Raw genomic sequence first — 23,451 nt, 5'->3', positions numbered from 1 at the left:
GAGATTATTACAAAATGCACTAAGATCTTGATAAGTGGGCTGTACAAATGGAATTTTAATTCCGATGAGTGTGAGATGTTTCATTTTGGGAAGTCCAACCAGGTAGGATATTATAATGGTAGGGCCCAGGATAGTGTTGTAGAACAGGAACCGAGGAGTACTAGTACATACCTGAAAGTGGCATCACAGGTGGACAGATTGGTGAAGAAGGCTTTACAGTAACATATTCACATTATTTTGTAATGTCTGTTTTTACTTTGAAATGCACTAAAAGAGGCTTGAAAAACGCGATTTTTTTTGGTGTAAATTTTCCGATCTTTTGACCCCCGCTGTATGCCTTGCGCAAGCGCTCGGCTCTTTTCCTCTTTTTTTGACACTCGCATACATGCCTGATATATATATATATATATATAGATGGATGGATATACAAGATATATATTGAGATTATATTGAGCCATTTTGAGATCGCTGGCGTCACAACGGGAACCTAACGGGTCCATGGGTCGTTTAGTGCAATATAAAATCCTAATTTATTTGTGTCCAGTTGTGTTCATTTGTTTGTGTTCACTTGTGTTGAGTTTTGGTCACCCTGCTATAGGAAAGATACCATTAAGCTGGAAAGAGTGCAGAAACGATTTGAGGATGTGGTAGGACTCGAGGGACTGACTTAAGGGAGAGATTGGACAGACTGGGACTTCATTCATTGAGCACAGGAGACCGAAGGGTGATCTTACAGAGGTAGAAAATTATTAGGGGCATGGAAAATTGCATACAATTTTTTTCCCAGGGTTGAGGAAACAAGATCCAGTGGGCAAAGGTTTAAGATGAAGGGAAAGATTTAATAAGTATATTACTCAGCTAAAATAACATCATTTAGAGGACAATTGAACAGCTACACGGATAGGAAAGGTTTAGAAAGATATACAAGTCAAACGCAGATAAGTAGTGTAGATGGGTATCTTGGTTAGCAAGGACAAGTTGGGCTGAAGGGACTGTTTGCATGCTGTATGACTCGACAATTAAGAGGAGCTAATAATTCTAGGAATTGAGTCCATTATTGCTGATTGACCGCTATAACAGTAAGGGGTGTGACGTTCAACCCAAGGCCTGAAGTATTTTGTGCAGTTCATTGTCATGCTCTAGGAAGGATTTGATTATGCTGGAGTGGATAGAAAGTAGATTTCCCTGGAATGGAGCCTTTTTATTTATAAGGAGGGACTGGATAGAGTGGGTTTGTTTTTCGTGGAGTAGAGAAGGTTGACCTGAAAGTGGTGTATAAAATGGAGGGTGGGGAGTAAAAGTATTTTGGATTTGGAGTCTGGAACGCAGTCTGAAGAGGTGGAAGTGTTTACTCTTGGGAGCATAAGCAGGTTGATAAGTACTTGAATTGCCAAGGCATATAAGATATAGACCAAATGTGGTTAAATGGGATCAGCTGAGGTGGATACAATAGTGTTGTGGGCGGGGTGAGCATGTCCACATGGGGCTCCTTTCTTTGCTGTATGATGCTCACTTGTTAGTATAAAGATTAGGTGAACGTTAGTAAAGGTTAGGTGGAAGTGACTTGTTTCTGTGTAATATTTCAATGTAATTCTATAAATCCATTACATTAAATGATTCCCTTTCGGTTCTACTTTTATTGACAAATTCTTAACCTTGGATTACTGCTATAGCACCACTCAGACACTTGGCATTGCCTTAGGTAAACTTCATCCTGTTTCTATTGTGTCTTAATTGTATCTGACTATATCACATGTTCCACATTATTTGTATCAATTTTATTCTGTGGTTGTATAATTTTGTAATGTTTTTGATAACTCAAGAACCTAGTGATATTTGCAATGCTTAAAGACACCATATAAATTAGAAGATTATTTTGGTACAAAATTATAATCTGTCTCAATCACAGCCAACCTGAACTGGCTCTGATCTACAATACCTCAGATCTTTTCCGTTATTCACCCAACTCTGGGCTGCACATATATTGAATTAGGATTTATGAGGGAAAAAGAATGAAAGGTATATTTAATAATACAATAAATCCTCGATTTAAGGTACCCTTTATAACTGATTTTGGATTTAGCGGACGGACCTGCTGACCCACCCCTGGATCGCATCATCTCACTGGCTAGTTATAGCCCTGACTTCAACTGCCGTTGCTTCCTCATGTTGCTTTGTCCACTCGGCCTTTTTTTTTCTCCTTGCACCCACCGCCGTCTCCTTACTCCTCCTTCCCCCCCCCCCCCCCCCCCCCCTCAGGCCGCCGGCATACTTCACCTGAAGTGGCAGCAGGTGTGAGGGGAGCGAGCCTCACAGTGACAGAGTGCGTGTTGGGGATGCATTGTGAGCTACAACAGTCACGTGAAGAGCGTCCTGCTGGTGCAGACCAGCGGCATCAGTGCCTAGTTTTGAGGTGAAACGACCTCAATCAGTCTGAAGAAGAGTCCCAGCGTCACCTAGTCGTATTCTCCAGGGATGTTGCTTGACCTGCTGAGTTACTTCAGCACCTTGTGTATTGACCATCATCTACAGTTCTTTGTTTCAACTATATACAACGATAATACCGTACTCTGTTATTACGGATAATTGGCAATAATGGACACCATTCCCCCTCAATGATCTGTTATAACGAGGGTTTAGTGTACTAAACAACCATCCTGACCAAATTAAAGGTGCTGAGCATTGCACTGCCTGACATGATGCATTACTGAATGTTTTTTCAGAATATGCACCTGAACTTAAAACGCTCTTGTTGGATAGAGTTCGTCTAATTCTCAGTGAATATTATACTCAAACAGAAAACTCCCTCTAATTGATTATTAACGGACAATTTAACCGGTCCTAAGCTTCTGAAATTGTGTTGCATTATTTGCAATACTGGTAAAACTGCTGATAGGAATGGACTTGGAAGATAATGATCCTGTTACAGCCAATGCTGTATAAATTAATTTACAGAAAATTTATTGGCCAATAAATTTTCTGTAAATTAATTTATACAGCATCTATCCTGCAAAACATATCTTTAGTTTATTTTAGAGATACAGTGCTGAAACAGGCCCTTTGGCCCACCGAGTCAGCGCTGACCGGTGATCCCCGCACACATACACTTTCTTACACTTACTCGGGACAATTTACAATTTTACTAAGCCAATTTGTCTACAAACCTGTAGGTCTTTGGAGTGTGGGAAGAAACCAGACCTCCAGGGGAAAGCCCATGCAGGTCACGGGGAGAACGTACAAACTGTGTACAGAGAGCACCAATAGTCGGGACGAACCTAGGTCTCTGACGCTGTCAGGTAGCAACACTTCTGCTGTACCATCGCGCCACCCTGAATCTTGTATTCAATTTTGATGAATATTACCAATATTTTGTATATTGTAGTATATAACAAGTGCATTGCTAACAATGCAAGTATTATTTTCGATAAGTTAATCGAACAAACTATTGATTTTATCATTTTTCTAAACAGGAAATGGTGTGATGTGCAAATTTCATTAAAAAAATATTTCCTATGGTTATGTAGGGAACACTTATGTTTACATAAACAGTACTTCTTTTGAACCCAAGAAATGACTTTTTTTGCTGCAGCGTAACGGAGAAGGAATGCACTGATGTAGGAAAATGTGTTTTTTTGGCAGGAACATGTCAGTTGGAATTTGGCGAAGCAGATTAAATCTGCATTTACGCCAAGTGAGTCTCCACTGTCTGCTGTTTGTTTGTTTCATAGCCTGAGGACAGATAAACTTTAATATGTGCTATCCACATCCAAATTTTTCCTTAATAAATCCTCATATTTGTGACCTGCTGGATTTCCATCTCCAATTCACCTTTCTTCCTGTGGTTGTAGTATTTGTTCCTCGGCTAGGTTACAAGAAGTTAGTCAACAGCATCTTCAAGAGCATTTTTCAAATCCGTTCTCTGGGCACTTAGTAAGAATTGCTGAAATATTAACTAAAGTTGAAAGTTTGTTAGTTTTCACTGCTCATTTTAATTAATTTTTTATTGCTATTCAGTGATACCACTAACTCCTTGTGGAAAAGCTGATGCCATCTGGCAATGGGATTTCTTTGAGCATTGACTGTGGTGCGTGCATATATTTGTAGTTAGTTAACCTGGGTTATAGCAATTTACTTCTCATTGTCTTGTACAAGTAAATCTTCAATGCTTAACCTTTTATTTCTGATCAGTGATGAATCTTAGGAAATTGTATTTGGCAACTTGGAACTGCCTGGATTAAGAATAAAGGTGTATGGGTGGTCATATTTTTGTCTAGTATTGACTGACTTGGTGAAGTATATTCTTTTAAGCAAGCTAGGACAGAAGCACCAATGTTTACTTTTGGAGCTTGCCTGGGACTCTGGCCTATTTAAATGCACATGTTGATATATCTTATTGTAGTTTATCATGCTCCTTTTAAGCTAAATGCTTCTGGCGTGACTTTGGTCAAACTGATTTTGCGCAATATGGTCACAGTTTTATATTTTGATTTTGTTTTAATTTGTAATTAACATTTATGTTTTCAAATCCATGAGGATGTTGAAATAGTTTGATTATGTTCTGTCCTAAATGCAACTTTTTTTATTACAGTCCAGCAGTGCAACATTAGATGCATGAACGGTGGCTCTTGTGCTGAGGATAATTGTATTTGTCAGAAGGGGTTTATTGGGACACACTGTGGACAGCGTGAGTATTACTGCAGGCTTTTTTGATATCTTTACAGATGAAGTTCCAGATATTAGAAACTAGAACAGTATAGCCCAAGAATAGGCCGTTGGGCCCACAGTGTCTGTTCCGGAAATGATACCGAGACCAATTCTTTTATGCCTGCACGTGATCCATATCCCTCATGTTTTCAACCCCCCCCCCATCCAACCTCCCTCCTTCCAATACAGATCTGTCGGTCCTCTACAGAGGCCATACTTTTGTACTCCAACACCCTCACCGCAATGAATTCCAGGCCCGCCAATCTCTGCCTTCGGGCCTTTTCCTGTGGCAAGGAGTCCTCGCCTCTCCAGTGACTACCTCTTTTCCCCTCTCCAGCATTCCTCCTCCTCTTAGACTCCCTCTGCTGGCCTTCTTCCCTCTCTGGACCTTTTTATTTTCAATTGCCGATGCATCATCAACTATCTTGACTTCTCAACTCGCCTTACCCACTCCAATCTAACTGTGAATGCACAGCCCATTGTTCACTTTGCAACAATCCCAAAATTGTTATTAAACGCGCTGATAAGGAAGGTGGCATTGTAGTCTGCAAGCTGACCTCTACAATGCTGAAGCCATGCGGCAGCTCTTCAACATCACATACCTAACCGTTGACCATGAACATGCAGACCTTTGACCATGACCTCGACCGGACCGAGGCCAGACGACAACTCTCAGAAAGGTGCTATGGTAGTCTGGCGTGCTGACCTCTACCGGACCGAGGCCAGACGACAACTCTCAGATACCTCTTCCTACTTATCCCTGGACCATGACCCCACTGACAAACACCAGACCGTTATCATCAGCACCATCACGGACCTCACCATTTCCGGCGATCTACCCTCCAATGCCTCCAAACTTATAGTTCCCCAGCCCCGCACAGCCCGATTCTACCTCCTACCCAAAATCCATAAACAGAACTGTCCCGGCAGACCCATTGTCTCTGCCTGCTCATGTCCCACCGAACTTATTTCCACCTACCTCGACTCCGTCCTATCCAGCCTGGTTAAATCCCTCCCCACCTACGTCCAAGACACCTCGCATGCTCTCCATCTCCTCGATAACTTCCGGTTCCAGGCCCCCACTCCCTCATCTCTGACCCTCTCTCCTTTATTGATCGCTCTGTCTCCATCAAGGGACAGACTATTGACTGACGTCTACTAAAAACCTTCTAACTCCCATAGTTATCTGGACTGCAATTCCTCCCATCTTGCATCTTGCAAAGATGCTCTCCCCTACTTTCAATTTGTCCGTCTCCACCACATTTGCTCCCAAGATGAGACTTTCCATTCGAGGACATCCGGAATGTCCTCATTCTTTTGTGAACGTGGTTTCTCCTCTCAGCTGTCATAGATGGATCCCTCACCTGCATATCCTCTGTATCCTGTAGTAATGCTCTCGCTCCCACTTCAACCACAGACGCAACAAGGATGGTTCCCCTGATCCTTACCTTTCACCCCACCAGTCTCTGCATCTAAAGCATCATCGACATTTTAGTCTCCTCCAACATGATCCCACCACTAATTACATCTTCCCATCTCAACCCCTTTCGGAGAGATTTCTCCCTCTGTAACTCCTTGGTTCACTCATTCCTTCCCACCCAACCACCCTCTCACTAGGTGCTTTCTCCTGTAACCGCTTGTCCCTAGACCTCCTCTCTCGCCTTCTCCCCAACAATCCTTCCAGGTGAGACATAGGGTCTTGTGCACCTACACTAACCTGATCTACTGTGTCTGGAGTTCCTGATTTGGTCTCCTGCACATTGTAGGCTCAGTGATCGCTTTGCTGAACACTTGCGCTCAGTCTGCCAACGCCTGCCTACTGGTCCTCTCAGTTGCTAACCATTTTCACTCCCATTTCCATACTGACCTTTCTGTCCTGGGCCTCCCTCCATTGCCAGTCCACACACAAACTGAAGGCATGGCACCTCGTATTCTGCTTGGGCAGTTTACAACCCAATGGTATGAACATGAATAACTTGACAGCTATCCTTCCATTATTTTTCTATTTATTAATTTCAACTTTAATTGCCTATATTACTGCTGTACATCCCCATGTAACATTAGATCTTTTGTCCTAGGACAATCCCATTACCCCTTTCTGCACAGATCAGCGAGGAATTACAGAATCGTGTATTGGTAACTGGAGTAATGGTGTCTTTTTGCCCTCTGTTGTGGGAACATTTTCTTTGGCCCAACTTGTTCGTGCCGACCATTATGCCCCATCTACACTAGTCCCACCTGCCAATGTTTGGCCCATATCTCTAAAACCTTCCTATCTGTGTACCTGTCCAAATGTCTTTTAAATGTTGTTAAAGTACCTGCCTCGACTACCTCCTCTAGCAGCTGGCTGGATATAACCACCAATCTCAGTGTGGAAAAAATGCTGCTCGGGTTCTTTTTAAACCTATATCCTCTGGTTCTTGATTTCCCTACTCAAGGTAAAGGTTTCAAGGCCAAGGTCAGTTTATTGTCACATGTATCAGTTAAGGTACAGCGAAATCTGAGTTACCATACAGCCATACCAAATCAAAAGCTACAAGACACACAACCACATAAAAGTTAGCATAAACATCCAACAAAGTGGATTCCACATTCCTCACTGTGATGGAAAGCAATAAAGTTCAATCTCCTTCCTCTTTGTTCTCCCACGGTCGGGGCAGTCAAACCATCCGCAGTCGGGGCGATCAAAGCCCCCGCAGCCAACGATCGAAGCCCCCGTCGGGGCGGTTGAAACTCCCCGCGGCATGGAGCTCCTGAATTGGCCTCTTCTTACCAGAGACCGCGGGCTTCATGATGTTAAAGTCCACAGGCCCCGCGGTTGGAGCTTCGATCCCTGGCAAACGGATCGCAAGCTCCGCGATGTTAAAGTCCCGCAGACTCCCACGGCTTAGAGCGCCGGGTCGGTCTCCAGGAAAGGCCCCCAACTCCAAGATGTTAGGCCGCAGTGGGGACAGAGATACGATATGGAAAAAATCACATCTCCATCGATGTAAGAGATTGAAAAAGTTTCCCCCAACTCCCCTCCCACCCCCCACATAAAACAAACCATGGAACACTAAAACATACTTTTAATACATACTAAAAATAACAAAAAAGGACCCGGACTGTTGGCGAGGCACCATATCTATTCATGTTATTGATTTATACAGCCCTATAAGATCACACTTGGAGTCTGTGCTCCAAGGAATAAAGTCCTTGTCTGCCCAACCTCCCCTTCATGCCCATTTTTTGTAAAAGTTTGGAGTCTGCATTATAAAACACTCAATCTCAGTGAAGTACAGTGTGTATTGCATAGCTAATAATCAAATAGTTAATTATTAAAAATCTCTTTCAATACTTCCACTGATATATATTTATTTTGTAAAGTTGATGTAAGCTGTGCATATCAACCAAACAATATCAGACAAATCATGCTTGGCTTCCTTATTTGAACATGGAATTTTGAACTGCATGTACCAGGGACTTCATATTTTAGAAAATGTGCATGGCTAATGTATGCAGACACACTTATTTGTAAAATGGAACTGATTTTAAACCAATCTTGTTTATTGTAAAATTATATTTTTCAGCTACCTGTGAGAAAGGTTGCTTGAATAATGGAAGATGCGTCGCTCCCAATCGTTGTGCATGTACATATGGATTTACAGGAGCACAATGTGAAAGAGGTAGAACATTTTCATGCAGTAACCAGCAGTAAAACGTTTTAAAGCACATTTCATATATGATAATTTTCCATTTTATTTGCTGTTGCCTTATTAGTATTGGCAACATTGGGTTTTGGTTATGTTGGTTCCTGTTATTTGATTAGAACAGCGCTAAAGGAATATTACAGCAGTTGAAAGTGTATGGGTGAAAGCAACAGAATGATGGGATGGAGGAATCTGCTTCTGAGGTTATTCAAATTATGTACATTTGCATAAAGTTGGACTGTGAAGTTTCTGTTTCGTGGATTTCAAAAGGAATTCACTCCTTTATTTCCTTTTGTTCAGAGGTGGAATGTAATAATAATAATAATAATATATTTATTTTATATAGTGCCTTATCACATGCTCAAAGCGCTTTACAAATACAATTAACATAGAAACAAACAGACAAACTATCCTGACGGAAAAGCGGCGAATACTCAACGCCAGCGTCCTCTCACGTCAGGGTCCGGCAGCAGACATCAAAAAGCACAAGACACACAGATACAATTTTTTACACAAAACAGCCATCACAGTGATTGCTCCAGGCATACCCTCACTGTGATGGAAGGCAAAGTCTTATCTCCTCCTCATTCTTCTAGATGTAGATCTATTTAAGCTGGTGAATAGCTGTTGATTGACTATTCACTGCAAACAATAATTCATTTGAAATGTGACTGGGATGATATTAGAACTAGATGAATCATGTTTTTTTTTGTAGAAGTTAATGGAGCACATTTAGTTGAAAGTATTTGTACAGATCTCAAAGATCAATCTATTTTAATGCCACAATCCATCCTCTACATAGCCCTGGATGTTTCAAATTTCTCTTTAAATGTATTGGTCTATTTATTTTGGAGGCAAAGATCCCTTTTAAATTAGCTGATAAATTAGATTGAAGTGTTAAGTGATTGTCTTTCAATGGTGTTGAAAAAGGAAACACCATTCCCTTGGGTTGGGAGACGAACCAAAGTTTCTCTGAATGTTGTACAAAAGCTGCATCTCAGGATATAAATAGTTGGCAGAAGCTGGAATGATGGATGACCAATAATTTTCAATCGCTACCGCTAGAGAAAGTAAATTGTTACATTTTGGTAGGGAAGGTGAGAAAAGGCAATATCAGATCAAACAAAACTAGCTAGAACCAGGGTATATGTGCACATTTTGTTGATACACATTAAAAAAAAATGGATCCTGGGATTATAACTTGATGGATGAACATGAGCAAGGGGGTCAGAATAAACTTTTAAAAAGCAAAAATCAAAATGCTGGAGGAACTCATTGGGTCAGGCTAATATAATTTAGCATTTCACATTTACATTCCATTTCTGTCCTTGTTTGATGCCCCTTGTTTGATGTCTCTTCATCACCTCTAGCCTTTTCCGCCCATCTCCCAATGACACTCACCTCAATTGTATCCAACTATCACTTGCCAAGCTTTTCCCCGCCCTCACCTCGCTTCCCGATTTCTCGCACCTCCATTAGCCTGAGGAAGGGTCCCGACCTGGAAGCCTATCTGTTTATTCCTTCCACAGAAGCTGCATGAATTCACTGAATTCCTCCAGTACTTTATTTTTTGCTCAAGATTCAGGCATCTGCTATCATATGTGTCGCCAATCGTTTATAATATACTGGTTTAGCCACTACTGGAGTGTAGCATTGAGTCCTGGGCATCACATTCTAGGCAGAATGTAACTACTTCGGAAAGGTTACAGAATGATTCACCAAGATGATTCCATGGTTGAGGGGTTTCAATTATAAAAAGATATTGGAGATGCTAGGATTCTTGGAACAGCCTTTTCAGGGCGATAGTTATGGAGCATGGAAATGGTCCCATGGCCCACCAACTCTGTGGTGACCTTCAAGCAGCCATTTACACTAATCAAATGTTATTCTTCCCATGTTTCCAACTTTTCCTTCCCCACCTCTTGATTCTACCACTCGCCACTAGTGGCAGATTATTTGAAGTGGCCAATTAATCTATCATTCCTATGTTTTTGGAATGAGGGAGGGAACCACAACACCCAGAGGAAGCCCATTTGTTCATAAAGAAACCCATCTGTTCATAAGTTATGTGCAAACTTCACACAAACAGTGGAGGTCAGGATTACACTTTTATGACGCTGTGCCGCACAAACTGATATGATGGGATACCCATGGTGGGTGTAGATAGAAAACTGTTCTAAAACTAGGAGACATTGAATGATTAGAGTCATAGAATGATAGTGTGGAAACTGGCTCTTTGGCCCGACTCGCCCACACTGGCCAACAATGTCCCAGCTACACTAGTCACACTTGCCTGTGCTTGGTCCATATCTCTCCAAACCTGTCTAACTATTTTAGTCCCAGCCTCAACTAACTCCTCTGGCTGCATGTTCCATACACCCACCACCCTTTGTGTGAAAAAGTTACCCCTCGGATTCCTATTAAATCTTTTCCCCTCTGGTCCTCGATTCCCCTACTCTAGGCAAGAGACTCTGTACATTTACCCGATCTATTCCTCTCATGACTTTGTACACCTCTATAAGATTTCCCCTCATCCTCCTGCTCTCCATGGAATAGATACATAGCCTACTCAACCTCTCCCTTTAGCTCACACCCTCCAGTCCTGGCAACATCCTCGTCAATCTTTTCTGAACCCTTTCAAGCTTGATAATATCTTTCCTATAACATGGTGCCCAGAACTGAGCACAATATTCTAAATGCGGTCTCACCAACGTAAGTGACATGAGGATTAAAAAAATTGGTAAATGGCTAGTACTACCAGGATAGCAGTGGGGGATGATTCAACTGGAGTGTTCCTAGATAAGTATCTGAGAGAAAATAATTTTGCAGGGCTTTGGAGATAGGACAGAAGAAAGAGATTGGCTGGATTGCTTTTGCACTCTGGTGTAATTGAATCTGACACCTTTTCATGCTGTGAGCATTCTGTGAATTGTATGTAAGAACTTGTATTTTTTTTATTTCATGAGTTCAGTGCCCAGGCATGCAGGACCCTGATTTTATACTGATTGATATTCTAGCAAGAATTATTGTTGAGATATTGTTACAAGGGAACAGGTTCAAGGATCTGACTAGTAGAACAGAAAAAAGGCACACTCGTCCGTTAAGTTACAAATCAGTTTTATTGGCATGAGAGAGAAGAAAAACAATACTTATCTCGGTATGCGCGGGGGCCCGTTTTACAGCAGCACACCTCCCTCTCTCTCGGCATCCGTCGGCGGCGCTGATCGCAACCCAGCCCGTCGGTAAACACTTCTTGTCAAGAACTACTCTATGGCTACGTCGCATCTGCGCCCAGGATGAGGTTTTCCATACCAGGGCATCCTCATTCTTTAGGAAATGGGGGTTCCCCTCTTCCATTATAAACGAGGCTCTCACTAGGGTCTCCTCGATATCCCGCGGTTCTGCGCTTGATCTCCCTCCCACCATTCGTAACAAGGACTGTCCCCTTTGTCCTTACTTTCCACCCCATCAGCCGTTGCATACAGCATATAATCCTCCAACGTTTTCGCCACCTCCAACGTGATCCCACTACAGGCCACATCTTCCCATCTCCACTCCTTTCTGCTTCCCGCAGACACTGTTCCCTCCGAACCTCCCTGTTCAATTCGTCCCATCCCACCCAAACCATTCCCATCCCAGGTACTTTCCCCAACAACCGCAGGAGATGCAACACCTATCCCTTTACCTCCCCTCTTGACTCCATCCAAGGACCCAAGCAGTCTTTCCAGGTGAGGCAGCGGTTCACTTGCACCTCCTCCAACCTCCTACTGTATCCGCTGTTCCAGGTGCCAACTTCTCTACATCGGTGAGACCAAGCACAGGCTAGGCGATCGTTTCGCTGAACACCTCCACTCAGTCTGCCTTAACCTACCTGATCTCCCGGTTGTTCAGCACTTTAACTCCCCCTCCCATTCCCAATCTGACCTTTCTGTCCTGGGCCTCCTCCATTGTCAGAGTGAACCCCATAGCAAATTGGAGGAACAGCACCAACAGCACCTCATATTTTGCTTGGGCAGGTTACACCCCAGCGGTATGAACATTGACTTCTCTAACTTCAAATAGCCCTTGCTTTCCTTCTCTATCCCCTCCCCCTTCCCAGTTCTCCCACCAGTCTTACTGTCTCCAAATACATTCTATTATTGTCCCACCCACTCCCCTGTCATCAGTCTGAAGAAGGGTCTCGACCCGAAACGTCACCCATTCCTTCTCTCCAGAGATGCTGCCTGTCCCGCTGCGTTACTGCAGCATTTTGTGTCTACCTTCGATTTAAACCAGCATCTGTAGTTCTTTCATACACTACTCTATGGCTTACCGGCACTTACCTTTATACAGGCAGAAATCAGTTATTGAAATGACTGGCCAATAGCGCTGCTCCCAAATTTAAACTACAACCAATGGCAGGGGACTGCATCCGAGCAAGGCCTCCCCCCCCCTTGGAAACAAAGCGCTATCAGCTGCAGACTGGCGCGTAAAGCAATAAGCACAGCGCTACAGATTTGGCACGTAAAGGTAATATACACGGCGCTGCTGGTTTCACGTACAAAGGTTTAAACAGCGCTGTCGGCTTAGTGTGTAGGAATTTAAACAAAGCCTTGTCAGCTGCATCACTATGGATTTTAAATATAGTGCTACCGGTCACAGCGCTATGGGCTTTAAACATAGCGCTATGGGTCACAGATTGTTCGGGCAAAATTCTCGTATAACATATATGGCATAGTTAAATGTGGTTTTAAAATAGATATCTGATCAAAGAATTGATGTGAACTCTTATAAGATTGATACAACGCAGCACGTTATTGGTTATTTCAATACGAGTTGGTTCAGTGGTGGAGATTAAAATCCCTTTTTTTTTTTAACCAGCTACTACTCTTTGCTTAGTGTGGGTTGATCGAATAACCGTCTCTATCTGAATAGTTGGCAGTAGCCCCAGATTTAACAGAACCCTAATAAGTATTTTTATGGATAGTCATCCTTGGAGCAATGACACAAAATGCTGGAGTAACTCAGCGGGATAGGCAGCATCTCTGGAGAGAAGGAATGGGTGACGTTTCGGGTCGAGACCTTTCTTCAGTCTGAAGAAGGGTCTCGACCCAAAACGTCACCCATTCCTTCTCTCCAGAGATGCTGCCTGTCTTGCTGAGTTACTCCAGCATTTTGTGTCATACCTTCGATTTAAACCAGCATCTGCAGCTCTTTCCTACACATCCTTGGATCAATATGATCTGCTGTGAAATGGCAATTCCATCTTTGTTTTTTTATATATAAATAACTAAGATGTTTTAAATGTTTATGTGCAGGAATTGTGACAAAAACTAATTGATATGTGTTATTTATATATGTCGAGTGAGGATTATAATTGCTAACAAACAGTGTTTAGTAGCCAGCTATTCCGCAATTATCATTATCAGCTGGTCTCAATATTATTTTTTTTACTTGATCCAAAGGATGTAGCTTTTATGGTAAAGTGAGAATGTTTGTTAAATTACATTTCAGTCAATAATGTTTACTTGCAAGTGATCTGGACATTTTCAAACACACTCTGTCAGGAGATCCATGGACAACAGTATCAATGTACAGCTGCTTTCTTTGTGAAATAAGTTAGAGAATCTCTGCTGGCATTTATGCATAGTCACTACAATACTGAATCAGAACAGTAATTTTGAGTGTTGTTAACCAATTTGTTTTGAAAGTTTTCACATGCTTTTTTAAATTGTTATTCAGAAATAATCAGTATCACACTGCACTGAGTATGTGTATTAAATGTACGTTTTGTGATGATGGCACCTCTTTAAAAAGTTTAAAAACTAGATTTTCACATTAAAAAAACTTTCAAAATTACAAAAAGTTTCCTAAGTTTAAAAAATAAAATGTATTCATTAAATTAGGCAGTCAGGGCCTTAAACAGTTTAAGCGCTACAATCTGCCATGGATACCAACAGCAAAGCATGATATGTTTACCTTTTTGACTAGAAAGATAGCACTGCATCAGTACACAAAACAATTGAACAATAGACAATTGTTCTATGTGATGTGATTCAATCAATCACATTCATTCACAATCAATGTATCATTCAATGTGATTATGGCTGATCATTCACAATCAGTACCTCGTTCCTGCCTTTTCCCCATATCCCTTGACTCCGCTATCTTTAAGAGCTCTATCTAGCTCTCTCTTGAAAGCAGCCAGAGAATTGGTCTCCACTGCCTTCTGAGGCAGAGAATTCCATAGATTTACAACTCTGACTGAAAATGCTTTTCCTCATCTCCATTCTAAATGGCCTACCCCTTATTCTTAAACTGAACGTTACTGCTTGATACAAATTTTGCTGGTATAAGTGAAAGTATACCATGTATCAGTGCCAATACATGGAAGTGAACTGACCCTCCTTTTCAGCTGACATTCAGAGGCTACATCAGTTTGATTGAAATGAAATATAATTATTTTAACACAATTTTGCAATTGAATGCCTGTCAACACTAATTGAAAGAGCATCAACAAAATATGAAAGAGTTACCATTGATATCAAATAAAGACAATAATGTGTTCCCAATAACAACCATGTATTTTTGACTGGCACAAATTGCAGAATTGTCATTAATTACTAATGCTGATAATGTTGTATTCCAGGTAAAAAAAAAAATTTCAAGATCTTGCACAGTGAATCAAATGTGGTGGCTCCATTATAGCTCTGTATTTCATACAATTGATCCCTGGCGTATGCTTATTATTTCACATTGTACAGGGTAGAAGTTCTGGGACTTGAACATGCTGGGATTTTGATTGCATTTGGAGATGTGGAGAAAGAAAAGGGAAGACAAGTTGCTCTTGGGTGTTTGAAATCTCAGTTTCATTTATTGAATACTTTTACTTTATTGTCACGTGACAAATTCTTTGCTTGCCAAGGTATGCAAATAGTAGCCCATAAAGGGTGCTTACAAAGTTACAAATCCCCCCTCCCTCACGGCGAACCCTCGACACTGGGTCTCCATTGTCCATTGTTCTTCCCTCTCCCTCACGGCGGTCCCACCCCACCGGGTCCTCCTTTGTTCCTTCCCTCAGTAGCGGCGTCCTCACTTCCACATGTCTGTCCTCGTCTGTCGGTCGGCGCCACCATTGACCGCCGCACCAACCTCTCCACTAACACTGCCTGGTCCTCTTCAGATGCTTCCGTGGCGCTGACCCAGGCCCCAGTCATGGGCTCCTTCGACCCAGGCACCAACGGCCACGGGCGTCGTCGACCCGCGAGGCTCAGCCACTGGCCCGCGAGGTTCCACCGCCAGCCCATAAGGTTCTACCGCTGGCTCGTGATATTGGGATGTCACAATGTGCTGACGTATATAATTGCAGTTTTCTTTGTAGTCTTACCACATATTTTGTATAATGAATTAAATGACTAAAGCAACACAGGCTTACTGAGTTATGGCCAATGCATGTTCGCTCTAATTAATTGAAAATATTTGATTTGCTTGTATTTGGAACAGTTTTGTCTTCTGGGTTGAATGGTAAATCAAATTTGCCAAATTGACTGCAATCACGACTCCCATTTTTATTTAATGTGGCTGCTACTGCCATAGTATATATTTCATTGTATTATATACATTTTAACACCGTCAACAAGCAAAACAAAGAATTTTGAGCACCTATTTAGCCAAAATCTATGAGCAAAGCTAGCTCTTAATCCCCAGTATCTGAAAACAGCTAAAGTAATGTATTTAATAGTAGAACTGTAGACTTCTTTAACAGCAAAGTGATCATTCATTGGGAATGCCTGTGTGGCATTTATAACCTTTGCTGCAGGAATCGCCACACGCTTCTTGGCAGACTACAATCAGACAGCTGTTCCTTCAAAACCCTTCAAAACAGGGTTTCTTTAAAAGAAACCCTGTTTCTTAATATTTGCCAGACCTTGCAGTGCAGTTTACAAGTCTATGTCCATGCAGGCAATTTGACACAGCCAACCGCAACTTTTATGAGTAGGTAATAGGAGGTTAGAATCCTTGGGCAATTCCAAAGCAACTACAACAGTGCTGGACCACTGATCAGTTGGTGCATGAAGTTTGGCAGCACCTCTTATTTGCTCCTCATGCGCACTGATTCATCTTGTTTCATATTCTCATTCTTGGTATCTACGTACTCTGGCACATGTTGCTGTTCTGGGGTTTGGCAAAGCTCTTGATGGCCCTGCTAAAAGAGTCCAAGGTTTTGTGATGTTTCTACATCAAAGGTGCTTTTCAAATGGTGTGGTTATTGAGATGCTTAGAGCATTGGCAGAAGATCCTTAACCACATTGAATGATCTGTGATCCTAGGGAGGCTACATTTTTGTATTGTCATAACTTAAGCGCGATTAAAGTATTTAACATGAACGGTATTAGCTGTGTGTAAGGGAGATACTTTGTGATTTGCATGAAATATCCTCTTTCTTTGGCCATATGATTTTCGTAATTAACTGCTTGAAAGAGGTGAGGAAATGGTTTGTACTTTGATTCTGCAGAATTGGTACTTTTTGGTCAGTCATTTTGTTGGAATGTCACGTATCAGATTTTGAAGTTGATTTTGTAGTCAAACGAATAACATTTAATGTTATTTATGAGGGAATTGGGTACTGATTTTTAACAAGTTGAAAGTGGGAATTGGTAATTTATATCTAAGATTATTTTCTTCAAATGTGTAATTTCACCATCTTGCTCCCTGATTCAACAATCAACTCTATTGAATAGCATGTACTTGGCTAACGTTGCTGAAATAATACACCAGAGATATTAAGATGTATCCATTGTAGCAGAACCACCAATTTAACACAGTTATGATTATACACACTTTTCAGGACGGTTAAATTTACGTGGATAGACTCAGTTCTTCAGTTTTTATTTATCATTGAGCTGAATCATTCCTTTACCTGCTGGTATTATATAGAACTACCTGTGAGATGTTCTTTGCAGCTAAACGTGTTCTTAACTTTCACTCTGCACAACGGAAGCCACAAATGCTATGGAGATTAATTGCGACAACAATGGAGAACTAGCATAACTACAGGCCATCCTGCTGTGGCATTCTGCACTAGTTCCAGCAACTAAGCTTGGGTGTTCTATGTGGGGCCAAATACACTTCACCCTCAGCTGGTGTAAATAACACAACTCCATTTTATAATAGACTCACCAACCTGGATTGAAAACCCAAGTGCAAATATATATACTTTTAACTATGCTAGATAAATTTATTATTTTGTTCTTAATTTTAATTCATTTAAACTGTTTACAAATATCTCAGATCAGCAAGGACATTGAAAATCAGTTTAATGAACTTTACCTGCTTTTGAAAATGTAAAAAGAACATTTGGATAATCTGGTGGTTATACTGTTTGAAAGCTAGTCACTGTCACAGATTGCTCTGCTTTCATTTGCTCCTGTGTTATTTACTCTCATTCTTTTGAACATTATTCATTACCGATCCTTAGAATTGAGATGAAGTAATGGATACAAGGCTGATTGCAGGAATCTGAGCACAAGATATCTTTAACGGACACTTTCACAATCTTTGTGCAGTTCTGATGGAGTGCTATGCTGCGCTGTTCCATTCAGATGAAACATTAAACTGAAGCCTCGCAGATAGCCATTAAATATTTCACCACACATTACCAATGATTGGGGGAGTGTAGAAATCTGACACCAGGTTAAAATATCAATCAATGACAAAATAATGGTCCAGATTTTGCAACTATAACGATGAAAGAAACATTAGATAGACACAAAATGCTGGAGTAACTCAGCGGGACTGGCAGCATCTCTGGAGAGGAATGGGTGACGTTTCGGGTCGACTAAAAGTCATGGGAAAGGGAAACGAGAGATATAGACGATGATATAGAATGAATGAAAGATAAGCAAAAAAGCAACAATGATAAAGGAATCAGGCCATTGTTAGCTGTAGCTAGGTGAGAATGAAAGCTGGTGTGACTTAGGTGGCAGAGGGATGGACAGAGAGGGAGTGCAGAGGTTACTTGAAGTTAGAGAAATCAATATTCATACCCCTGGGTTGTAATCTGCCCAAGCAAAATATGAGATGCTGTTCCTCCAATTTGCATTTAGCCTCACTCTGACAATGGAGGAGGCCTAGGACTAAAGGTCAGTGTGGGAATGGGAAGGGGAATTAAAGTGTTTAGAAACATTAGAGTTCACTCTCATTCAAAATACAAAAGCTAGTGTAAGTGAATCAGTATATCTCTACAGATCAGCTGATGCTTTCAATATTTACTCTAATACTAAATTAATGAAGCATATTGCTTTTCTGTTAATTGTTCACTAAGAGGTAACTCGCCAAAAGATTATGCAATCTTGGTGAAAGGTCCAGCAGTAGATCTTAAAAAGATAATTTAAAAGACATTTAAATCTTAAATAAGAATTGTCAATTTGGAATCAAGATCACTCAGCTAGAAATGAATTCAATGTCAGCTGAGCCATGAAGTCAAATAGAATGGGGGGGAAATAAAATGGAAGACAAACAAAAGTTTTAAACGGGCCAGATGCTGATCAATTTTTCCCATGCCACACATTCCCCCTGCCTGTTGCCATAAAAATATTTTGTAGCCCCACAGGTCCAAAAAACTCCAGTCTTTGGTGCCACAGCGGTTCAATAGAAAATGGAAACACAATAGAAAAATAATGGATTTGATCATAAGGAGTAGAGTCAAAGATTTAGGTTTAAGGTGAGACTGGAGAGATTTAATATTAACCCAAGGGGTGACTTTTTCACATTTTTTTCAACAGTATTTCACTAGATACCACTATATAGCAGTCAATGTGGGTGGAAAATAAAGAATTTTGTGATAATGCAACTCAATTTTAACATGACCCTTATTAAAAATAACTGATAAAACCTATAATATTGCTTAAAGCTCTGGGTGAAAAAAGGTAGTACATAAAATTTAAAACATAAATTATTCCCAATTATCAAATGTCTGAATTGGAAAAGAAATAATAAAGATGTAGAATTTCATGCTTGAGGTTATGGAAAAGGTAAATCTGGAATACTACTTGAATTTTTTGTGATTGAAACAATTGGCCAAGCCGTTCCAGGACAATTGCAAAACTGGCATTTACTCAACATGGAAAGTTGCCAAGGATGTAGTGTCTGCAGAAAATGGGACAAATCAAACCTAAATCAAATAATTACTGTTCCATCAGTTTATTGCATTATTAATGAAGTGATGGAAAGTTCACTAATATACCATTAACTGCATTTAACTGCGGAACGTAGCTTAATTTGGATTCCACTGGGTCCATTTAACTATTTTTTTTAATCTAAAAAATAAGTACATGAATTAGAAGTGAATGTTCTGGACAACAAGGTAGTCTTTGAGTATGTGGTACCAAGGAATACCAAGTCAGGGGGAAATCTTTCCCCTAGCAAATAAGTTATCTCTGTTGGAGAGCCAAGCCTTGCATATAAGTTGTCTTTGTTGGAGATTGGAAGCAGGAATGCACTTCCATTGAGTTACACAGTGCAGAAACTGTCTCTTTGGTGCATCATAGCCATCAAGTATTCATCTATGCTAATCTCACTTACCTTCACTTGATCATAAGCATGACTTAAGATGCTACTTAAATATTGTGAGAATCAGCTGCACTACCCAGGCAGTGCATTTTGCATTCTAGCCACTGTGTAGAGAAGTTCTTCCCTGGATCCCTTTTATCTATTACCCTATCCCATAAACCTATCCTTGCAGTTTTAGAACCCTCTGTTCTGAGGAATAAATTCCTATTATCTACGCTCTTTGGCTTGGCTATAATAACTTCTGTACCTCTATTGGGTCCCCGATCAGCCTCTGCTTGAAGAAAAGCTCACATAAGTTGTCCAATCTTTCGTAATTCCTGAAATGTATCATCTCTGGAAGCATCCTGGTGAATCTTGTCTTTCTCCTTTCCAGTGTAATCACTAAAGGCTTGTAATGTTTCTTCTATATCAGAGCTGGACATTTCTGCCAGTCATCATTTTGGCTTAGTTTTTCTTTTTCTATTAGTATCCTCCGGCCTTGCACAGGTACAAGTATGTACATGGGGGAAGCAAAATTTCCTGTATAAACCTGTAGGGCAGGGGTTCCTAACCTTTTTCCTCCTGTTTCACCCTGGTAACTTTTCGAAAGTAAATTTACCCCCATCCTGTTTTGTTCAGTAATTTGAGTTTACACTTCTACCAAAATAAAGCAACTGACAAAGGGGAAATTTTAAAATACTGTTTTTAACATTATTATTTTGTTCAATAACAATAATGGTAGGTGAAATTTACCCCCTGGGGATAAATTTACCCCAGGTTGGGGACCCTTACTGTAGGGTCTGTTAGAGATATTCCCTTTGACCTAACCATCCCTCCACTTTCTGTGCTGCTGAATTCTAATTTGTTTTTAATTATCTCAATTCTGACAAATATTCTGACAAATATTCTCAGATCTGAAAAGTTAACTATGGCAATTTTTAATTGTAGACGTTTTCTCAAAGAATATATAGATAGCCCTACTAGAGAGGGGGTCAGCACCGTATTGGGAAATGAGACTGGGCAAGTGACTGAAATGTCAGTGAGGGTACACTTTGGGGAACGTAATTCTCTTATTGTCTGACATTCCTCTTCTCGCCCATCCACCTTTGCGCCCTCCCGCAGCTGACTTTGAGGGCATGGTAGGCCAGACCCCGGTTCCCTCGCCTCCTCGCCAGTCACGTTGTTATTACCAGCTCCATCCTCCCTGTCTCTGGTCTTCTGGGGACGAGCACGGATCGGCTTGGTGAGCTCCCCCTCCAGGCTGTGTTCTCCGAGCAAGGGCCGACTCGGTGGCTCCCCCCTGTAGGTTGTGGTCTGTTGGGTTTTGCCTTCAGCCTTGGTGGATCAACTTGGCGGCTTCCCCCTATAGGCCATTACATTCTTGGGAGCTTCTGGAAAATGGAAGGCCTTTAATAGTGAGATATGGAGTTTAATAGTGAGATAGGGACAGCATATACTTGTTAGTGAAGAGTAAGGCTGTCAATATTAGGGAACTCTGGTTGAAGATGATAATTGAGGCACTGGTAAGAGAAATGAAGCATATGTTGGATATCTGCAACTGGGATCAAGCAAATTCTTTGAGTTCAAGATATAACTGCACACTTTAGAGGGAAATCTAAATTTCCTGATTGAATTGAATACTTTACTACATGTGAGAAAATCACAGTGAGATTCTTCGCTTGCAAGTGCAAGATATGCTAATAGTCGCCCATAAAGGGCGCTCACAAAGTTACAAATACCAACCCCCCCCCCCCCCCCCCGGTGCGCCAGGTCCATCAAAGTGATTTGCTTTGGCATAATCTTAAGGGAGAAAGGGTAACTAGTGGGAGTGTAGAACCCCTCAGGAATCAATGTGGTCAACTCTGTGTGGAGCCACAGGATATGGGCAAGGTCCTCAATGTGTATTTATTCTCTGTATTTACTGAAGAGAAAGACAGGAGACTTGGGGCAGCCAATGTCACGGTCAAAAATGTGTTGAAGGTACTATCGTGTGAAGGTAGACAAATCTCTAAGGCCTGATCAGATATATTTGAGGACATTGTGGGAAACTAGAGAGGAAATTGCAGAAGCCCTGGTTGAAATTTATGAATCGTCTTTAAATACAGGAAGACTAAAAGGCGGCAATTTTAATTTTTTTTTATGACTCTTGGCAGACCAATTTCCCTCCTGGGATAAATAAAGTTCTATCGTATTGTGTCGTATGTTGTGCTTCTATTCATGAAGGGCTGCAGGGAAAATGCTGGAAACTATAGGCCAGTGAGCTTAACATCTGTCATTGGAAAGTTACTGGAAAGTATTCTGAGGGATAGGATATACATGCGTTTAGATGGACAAGGGCCGATTGGGGATAGTCAACATGGTTTTTGTATGTGGGAGGTCATGTATCACAAATCTGAGTTGATTGAAGACGTGACCAAAAACGTTGATGAGGGCAGAGATGTAGATGTTGTATATATGGACTTCAGCAAAGCATTCAACAAGGTAGGCTGCTCTGGAAGGTTAGATCACATGGGATCCAAGGAGATAGCTGAATGGATAGAAAATTGGCTTCATGGAAGACAGCAGAGGGTGATGGTGGAAGGTTGCTTCTCAGACTGGAGGCTTGTGCCTAGTGGTGTGCCTCAGAATTCGGTGTTGGGCCCATTACTGTTTATCATGTATATCAATGATTTGAATGAGAACATGCATGGAAAGATTTGCAAGTTTGTAGATGATACAAAAGTGGGTGGTTTTGCAGCTGGTGAAGATGGTTGTGAAAAATTGCAGCAGGATCTTGACCGATTGGCAAGGTGAGCTGAGGAATGGTTGATGGAATTTAATGCAGCAAAATGTGAGGTGGATTTTGGGCTGGACCTACAAAGTGAATGGTAGGGCTTTGGAGAGTGTTATAGAGCAGATGGGTCTAAGAGTGCAGGTGCATGGTTCCTTGAAGGTGGATTCGCAGGTAGATAGTGTTCTTGAAGAAACTGCAGATGCTGGTTTGAACTGAAGATAGACACAAAATGCTGGAGTAACTCAGTGGGACAGACAGCATCTCTGGAGAGAAGGAATGGGTGATGTTTTGGGTCGAGACCCTTCAGATTGATGTAAGGGGAGAGGGAGGTACATAGATAAGGAAGTGTAAGGTATGAAAGGACAAAGGGAATGGAGATCAAGAAAAAATAAGAATAGATTATTGTTAGCTGGGAGAAGGTAACAACAAAGCAAACAGATCAAATGTTGTCGGAGACAGTGAGACTGGTTGGAGAACTGGGAAGGGGGAGGGATGGAGAGAGAGGTAAAGCAAGGGTTACTCGAGGTTGGAGAATTCAATGTTCATACCGCTGGGGTGTAAGCTACCCAAGCAAAATATGAGGTACTGTTCCTCCAATTTGCGCTGGGCTTCACTCTGACAATGGAGGAGGCCCAGGACAGAAAGGTCAGTGTGGGAAACATCTATTATAAACCCACAACTATGTACACTACACCTCTTCCCACCCTGCTTCCTGTACTATATCCCCTTCTCCCAATTTGTCTGTCTACGCCGCAT

At 41.4% G+C, this 23,451-nt stretch overlaps 1 protein-coding gene across 1 annotated transcript in view; it reads left to right on the top strand.

The window, feature by feature from the left end:
* Positions 1–23,451, top strand: part of LOC144610945 (fibrillin-1-like) — a 330,240-nt gene that overhangs the window by 6,853 nt on the left and 299,936 nt on the right. The window contains exons 4-5 of the mRNA XM_078429975.1: positions 4,589–4,684; positions 8,274–8,369. Of these exons, the coding sequence (XP_078286101.1) occupies positions 4,589–4,684; positions 8,274–8,369 (192 nt within the window). The remainder of the gene's footprint in view (positions 1–4,588; positions 4,685–8,273; positions 8,370–23,451) is intronic.

The sequence above is a fragment of the Rhinoraja longicauda genome, chromosome 38, assembly GCF_053455715.1.
Source record: "Rhinoraja longicauda isolate Sanriku21f chromosome 38, sRhiLon1.1, whole genome shotgun sequence".
NCBI classification, from domain to species: Eukaryota; Metazoa; Chordata; class Chondrichthyes; order Rajiformes; family Arhynchobatidae; genus Rhinoraja; species Rhinoraja longicauda.
The sequence above is the reverse complement of the archived record's forward strand: the minus strand, read 5'-3'. Positions and strand labels throughout refer to the sequence as shown.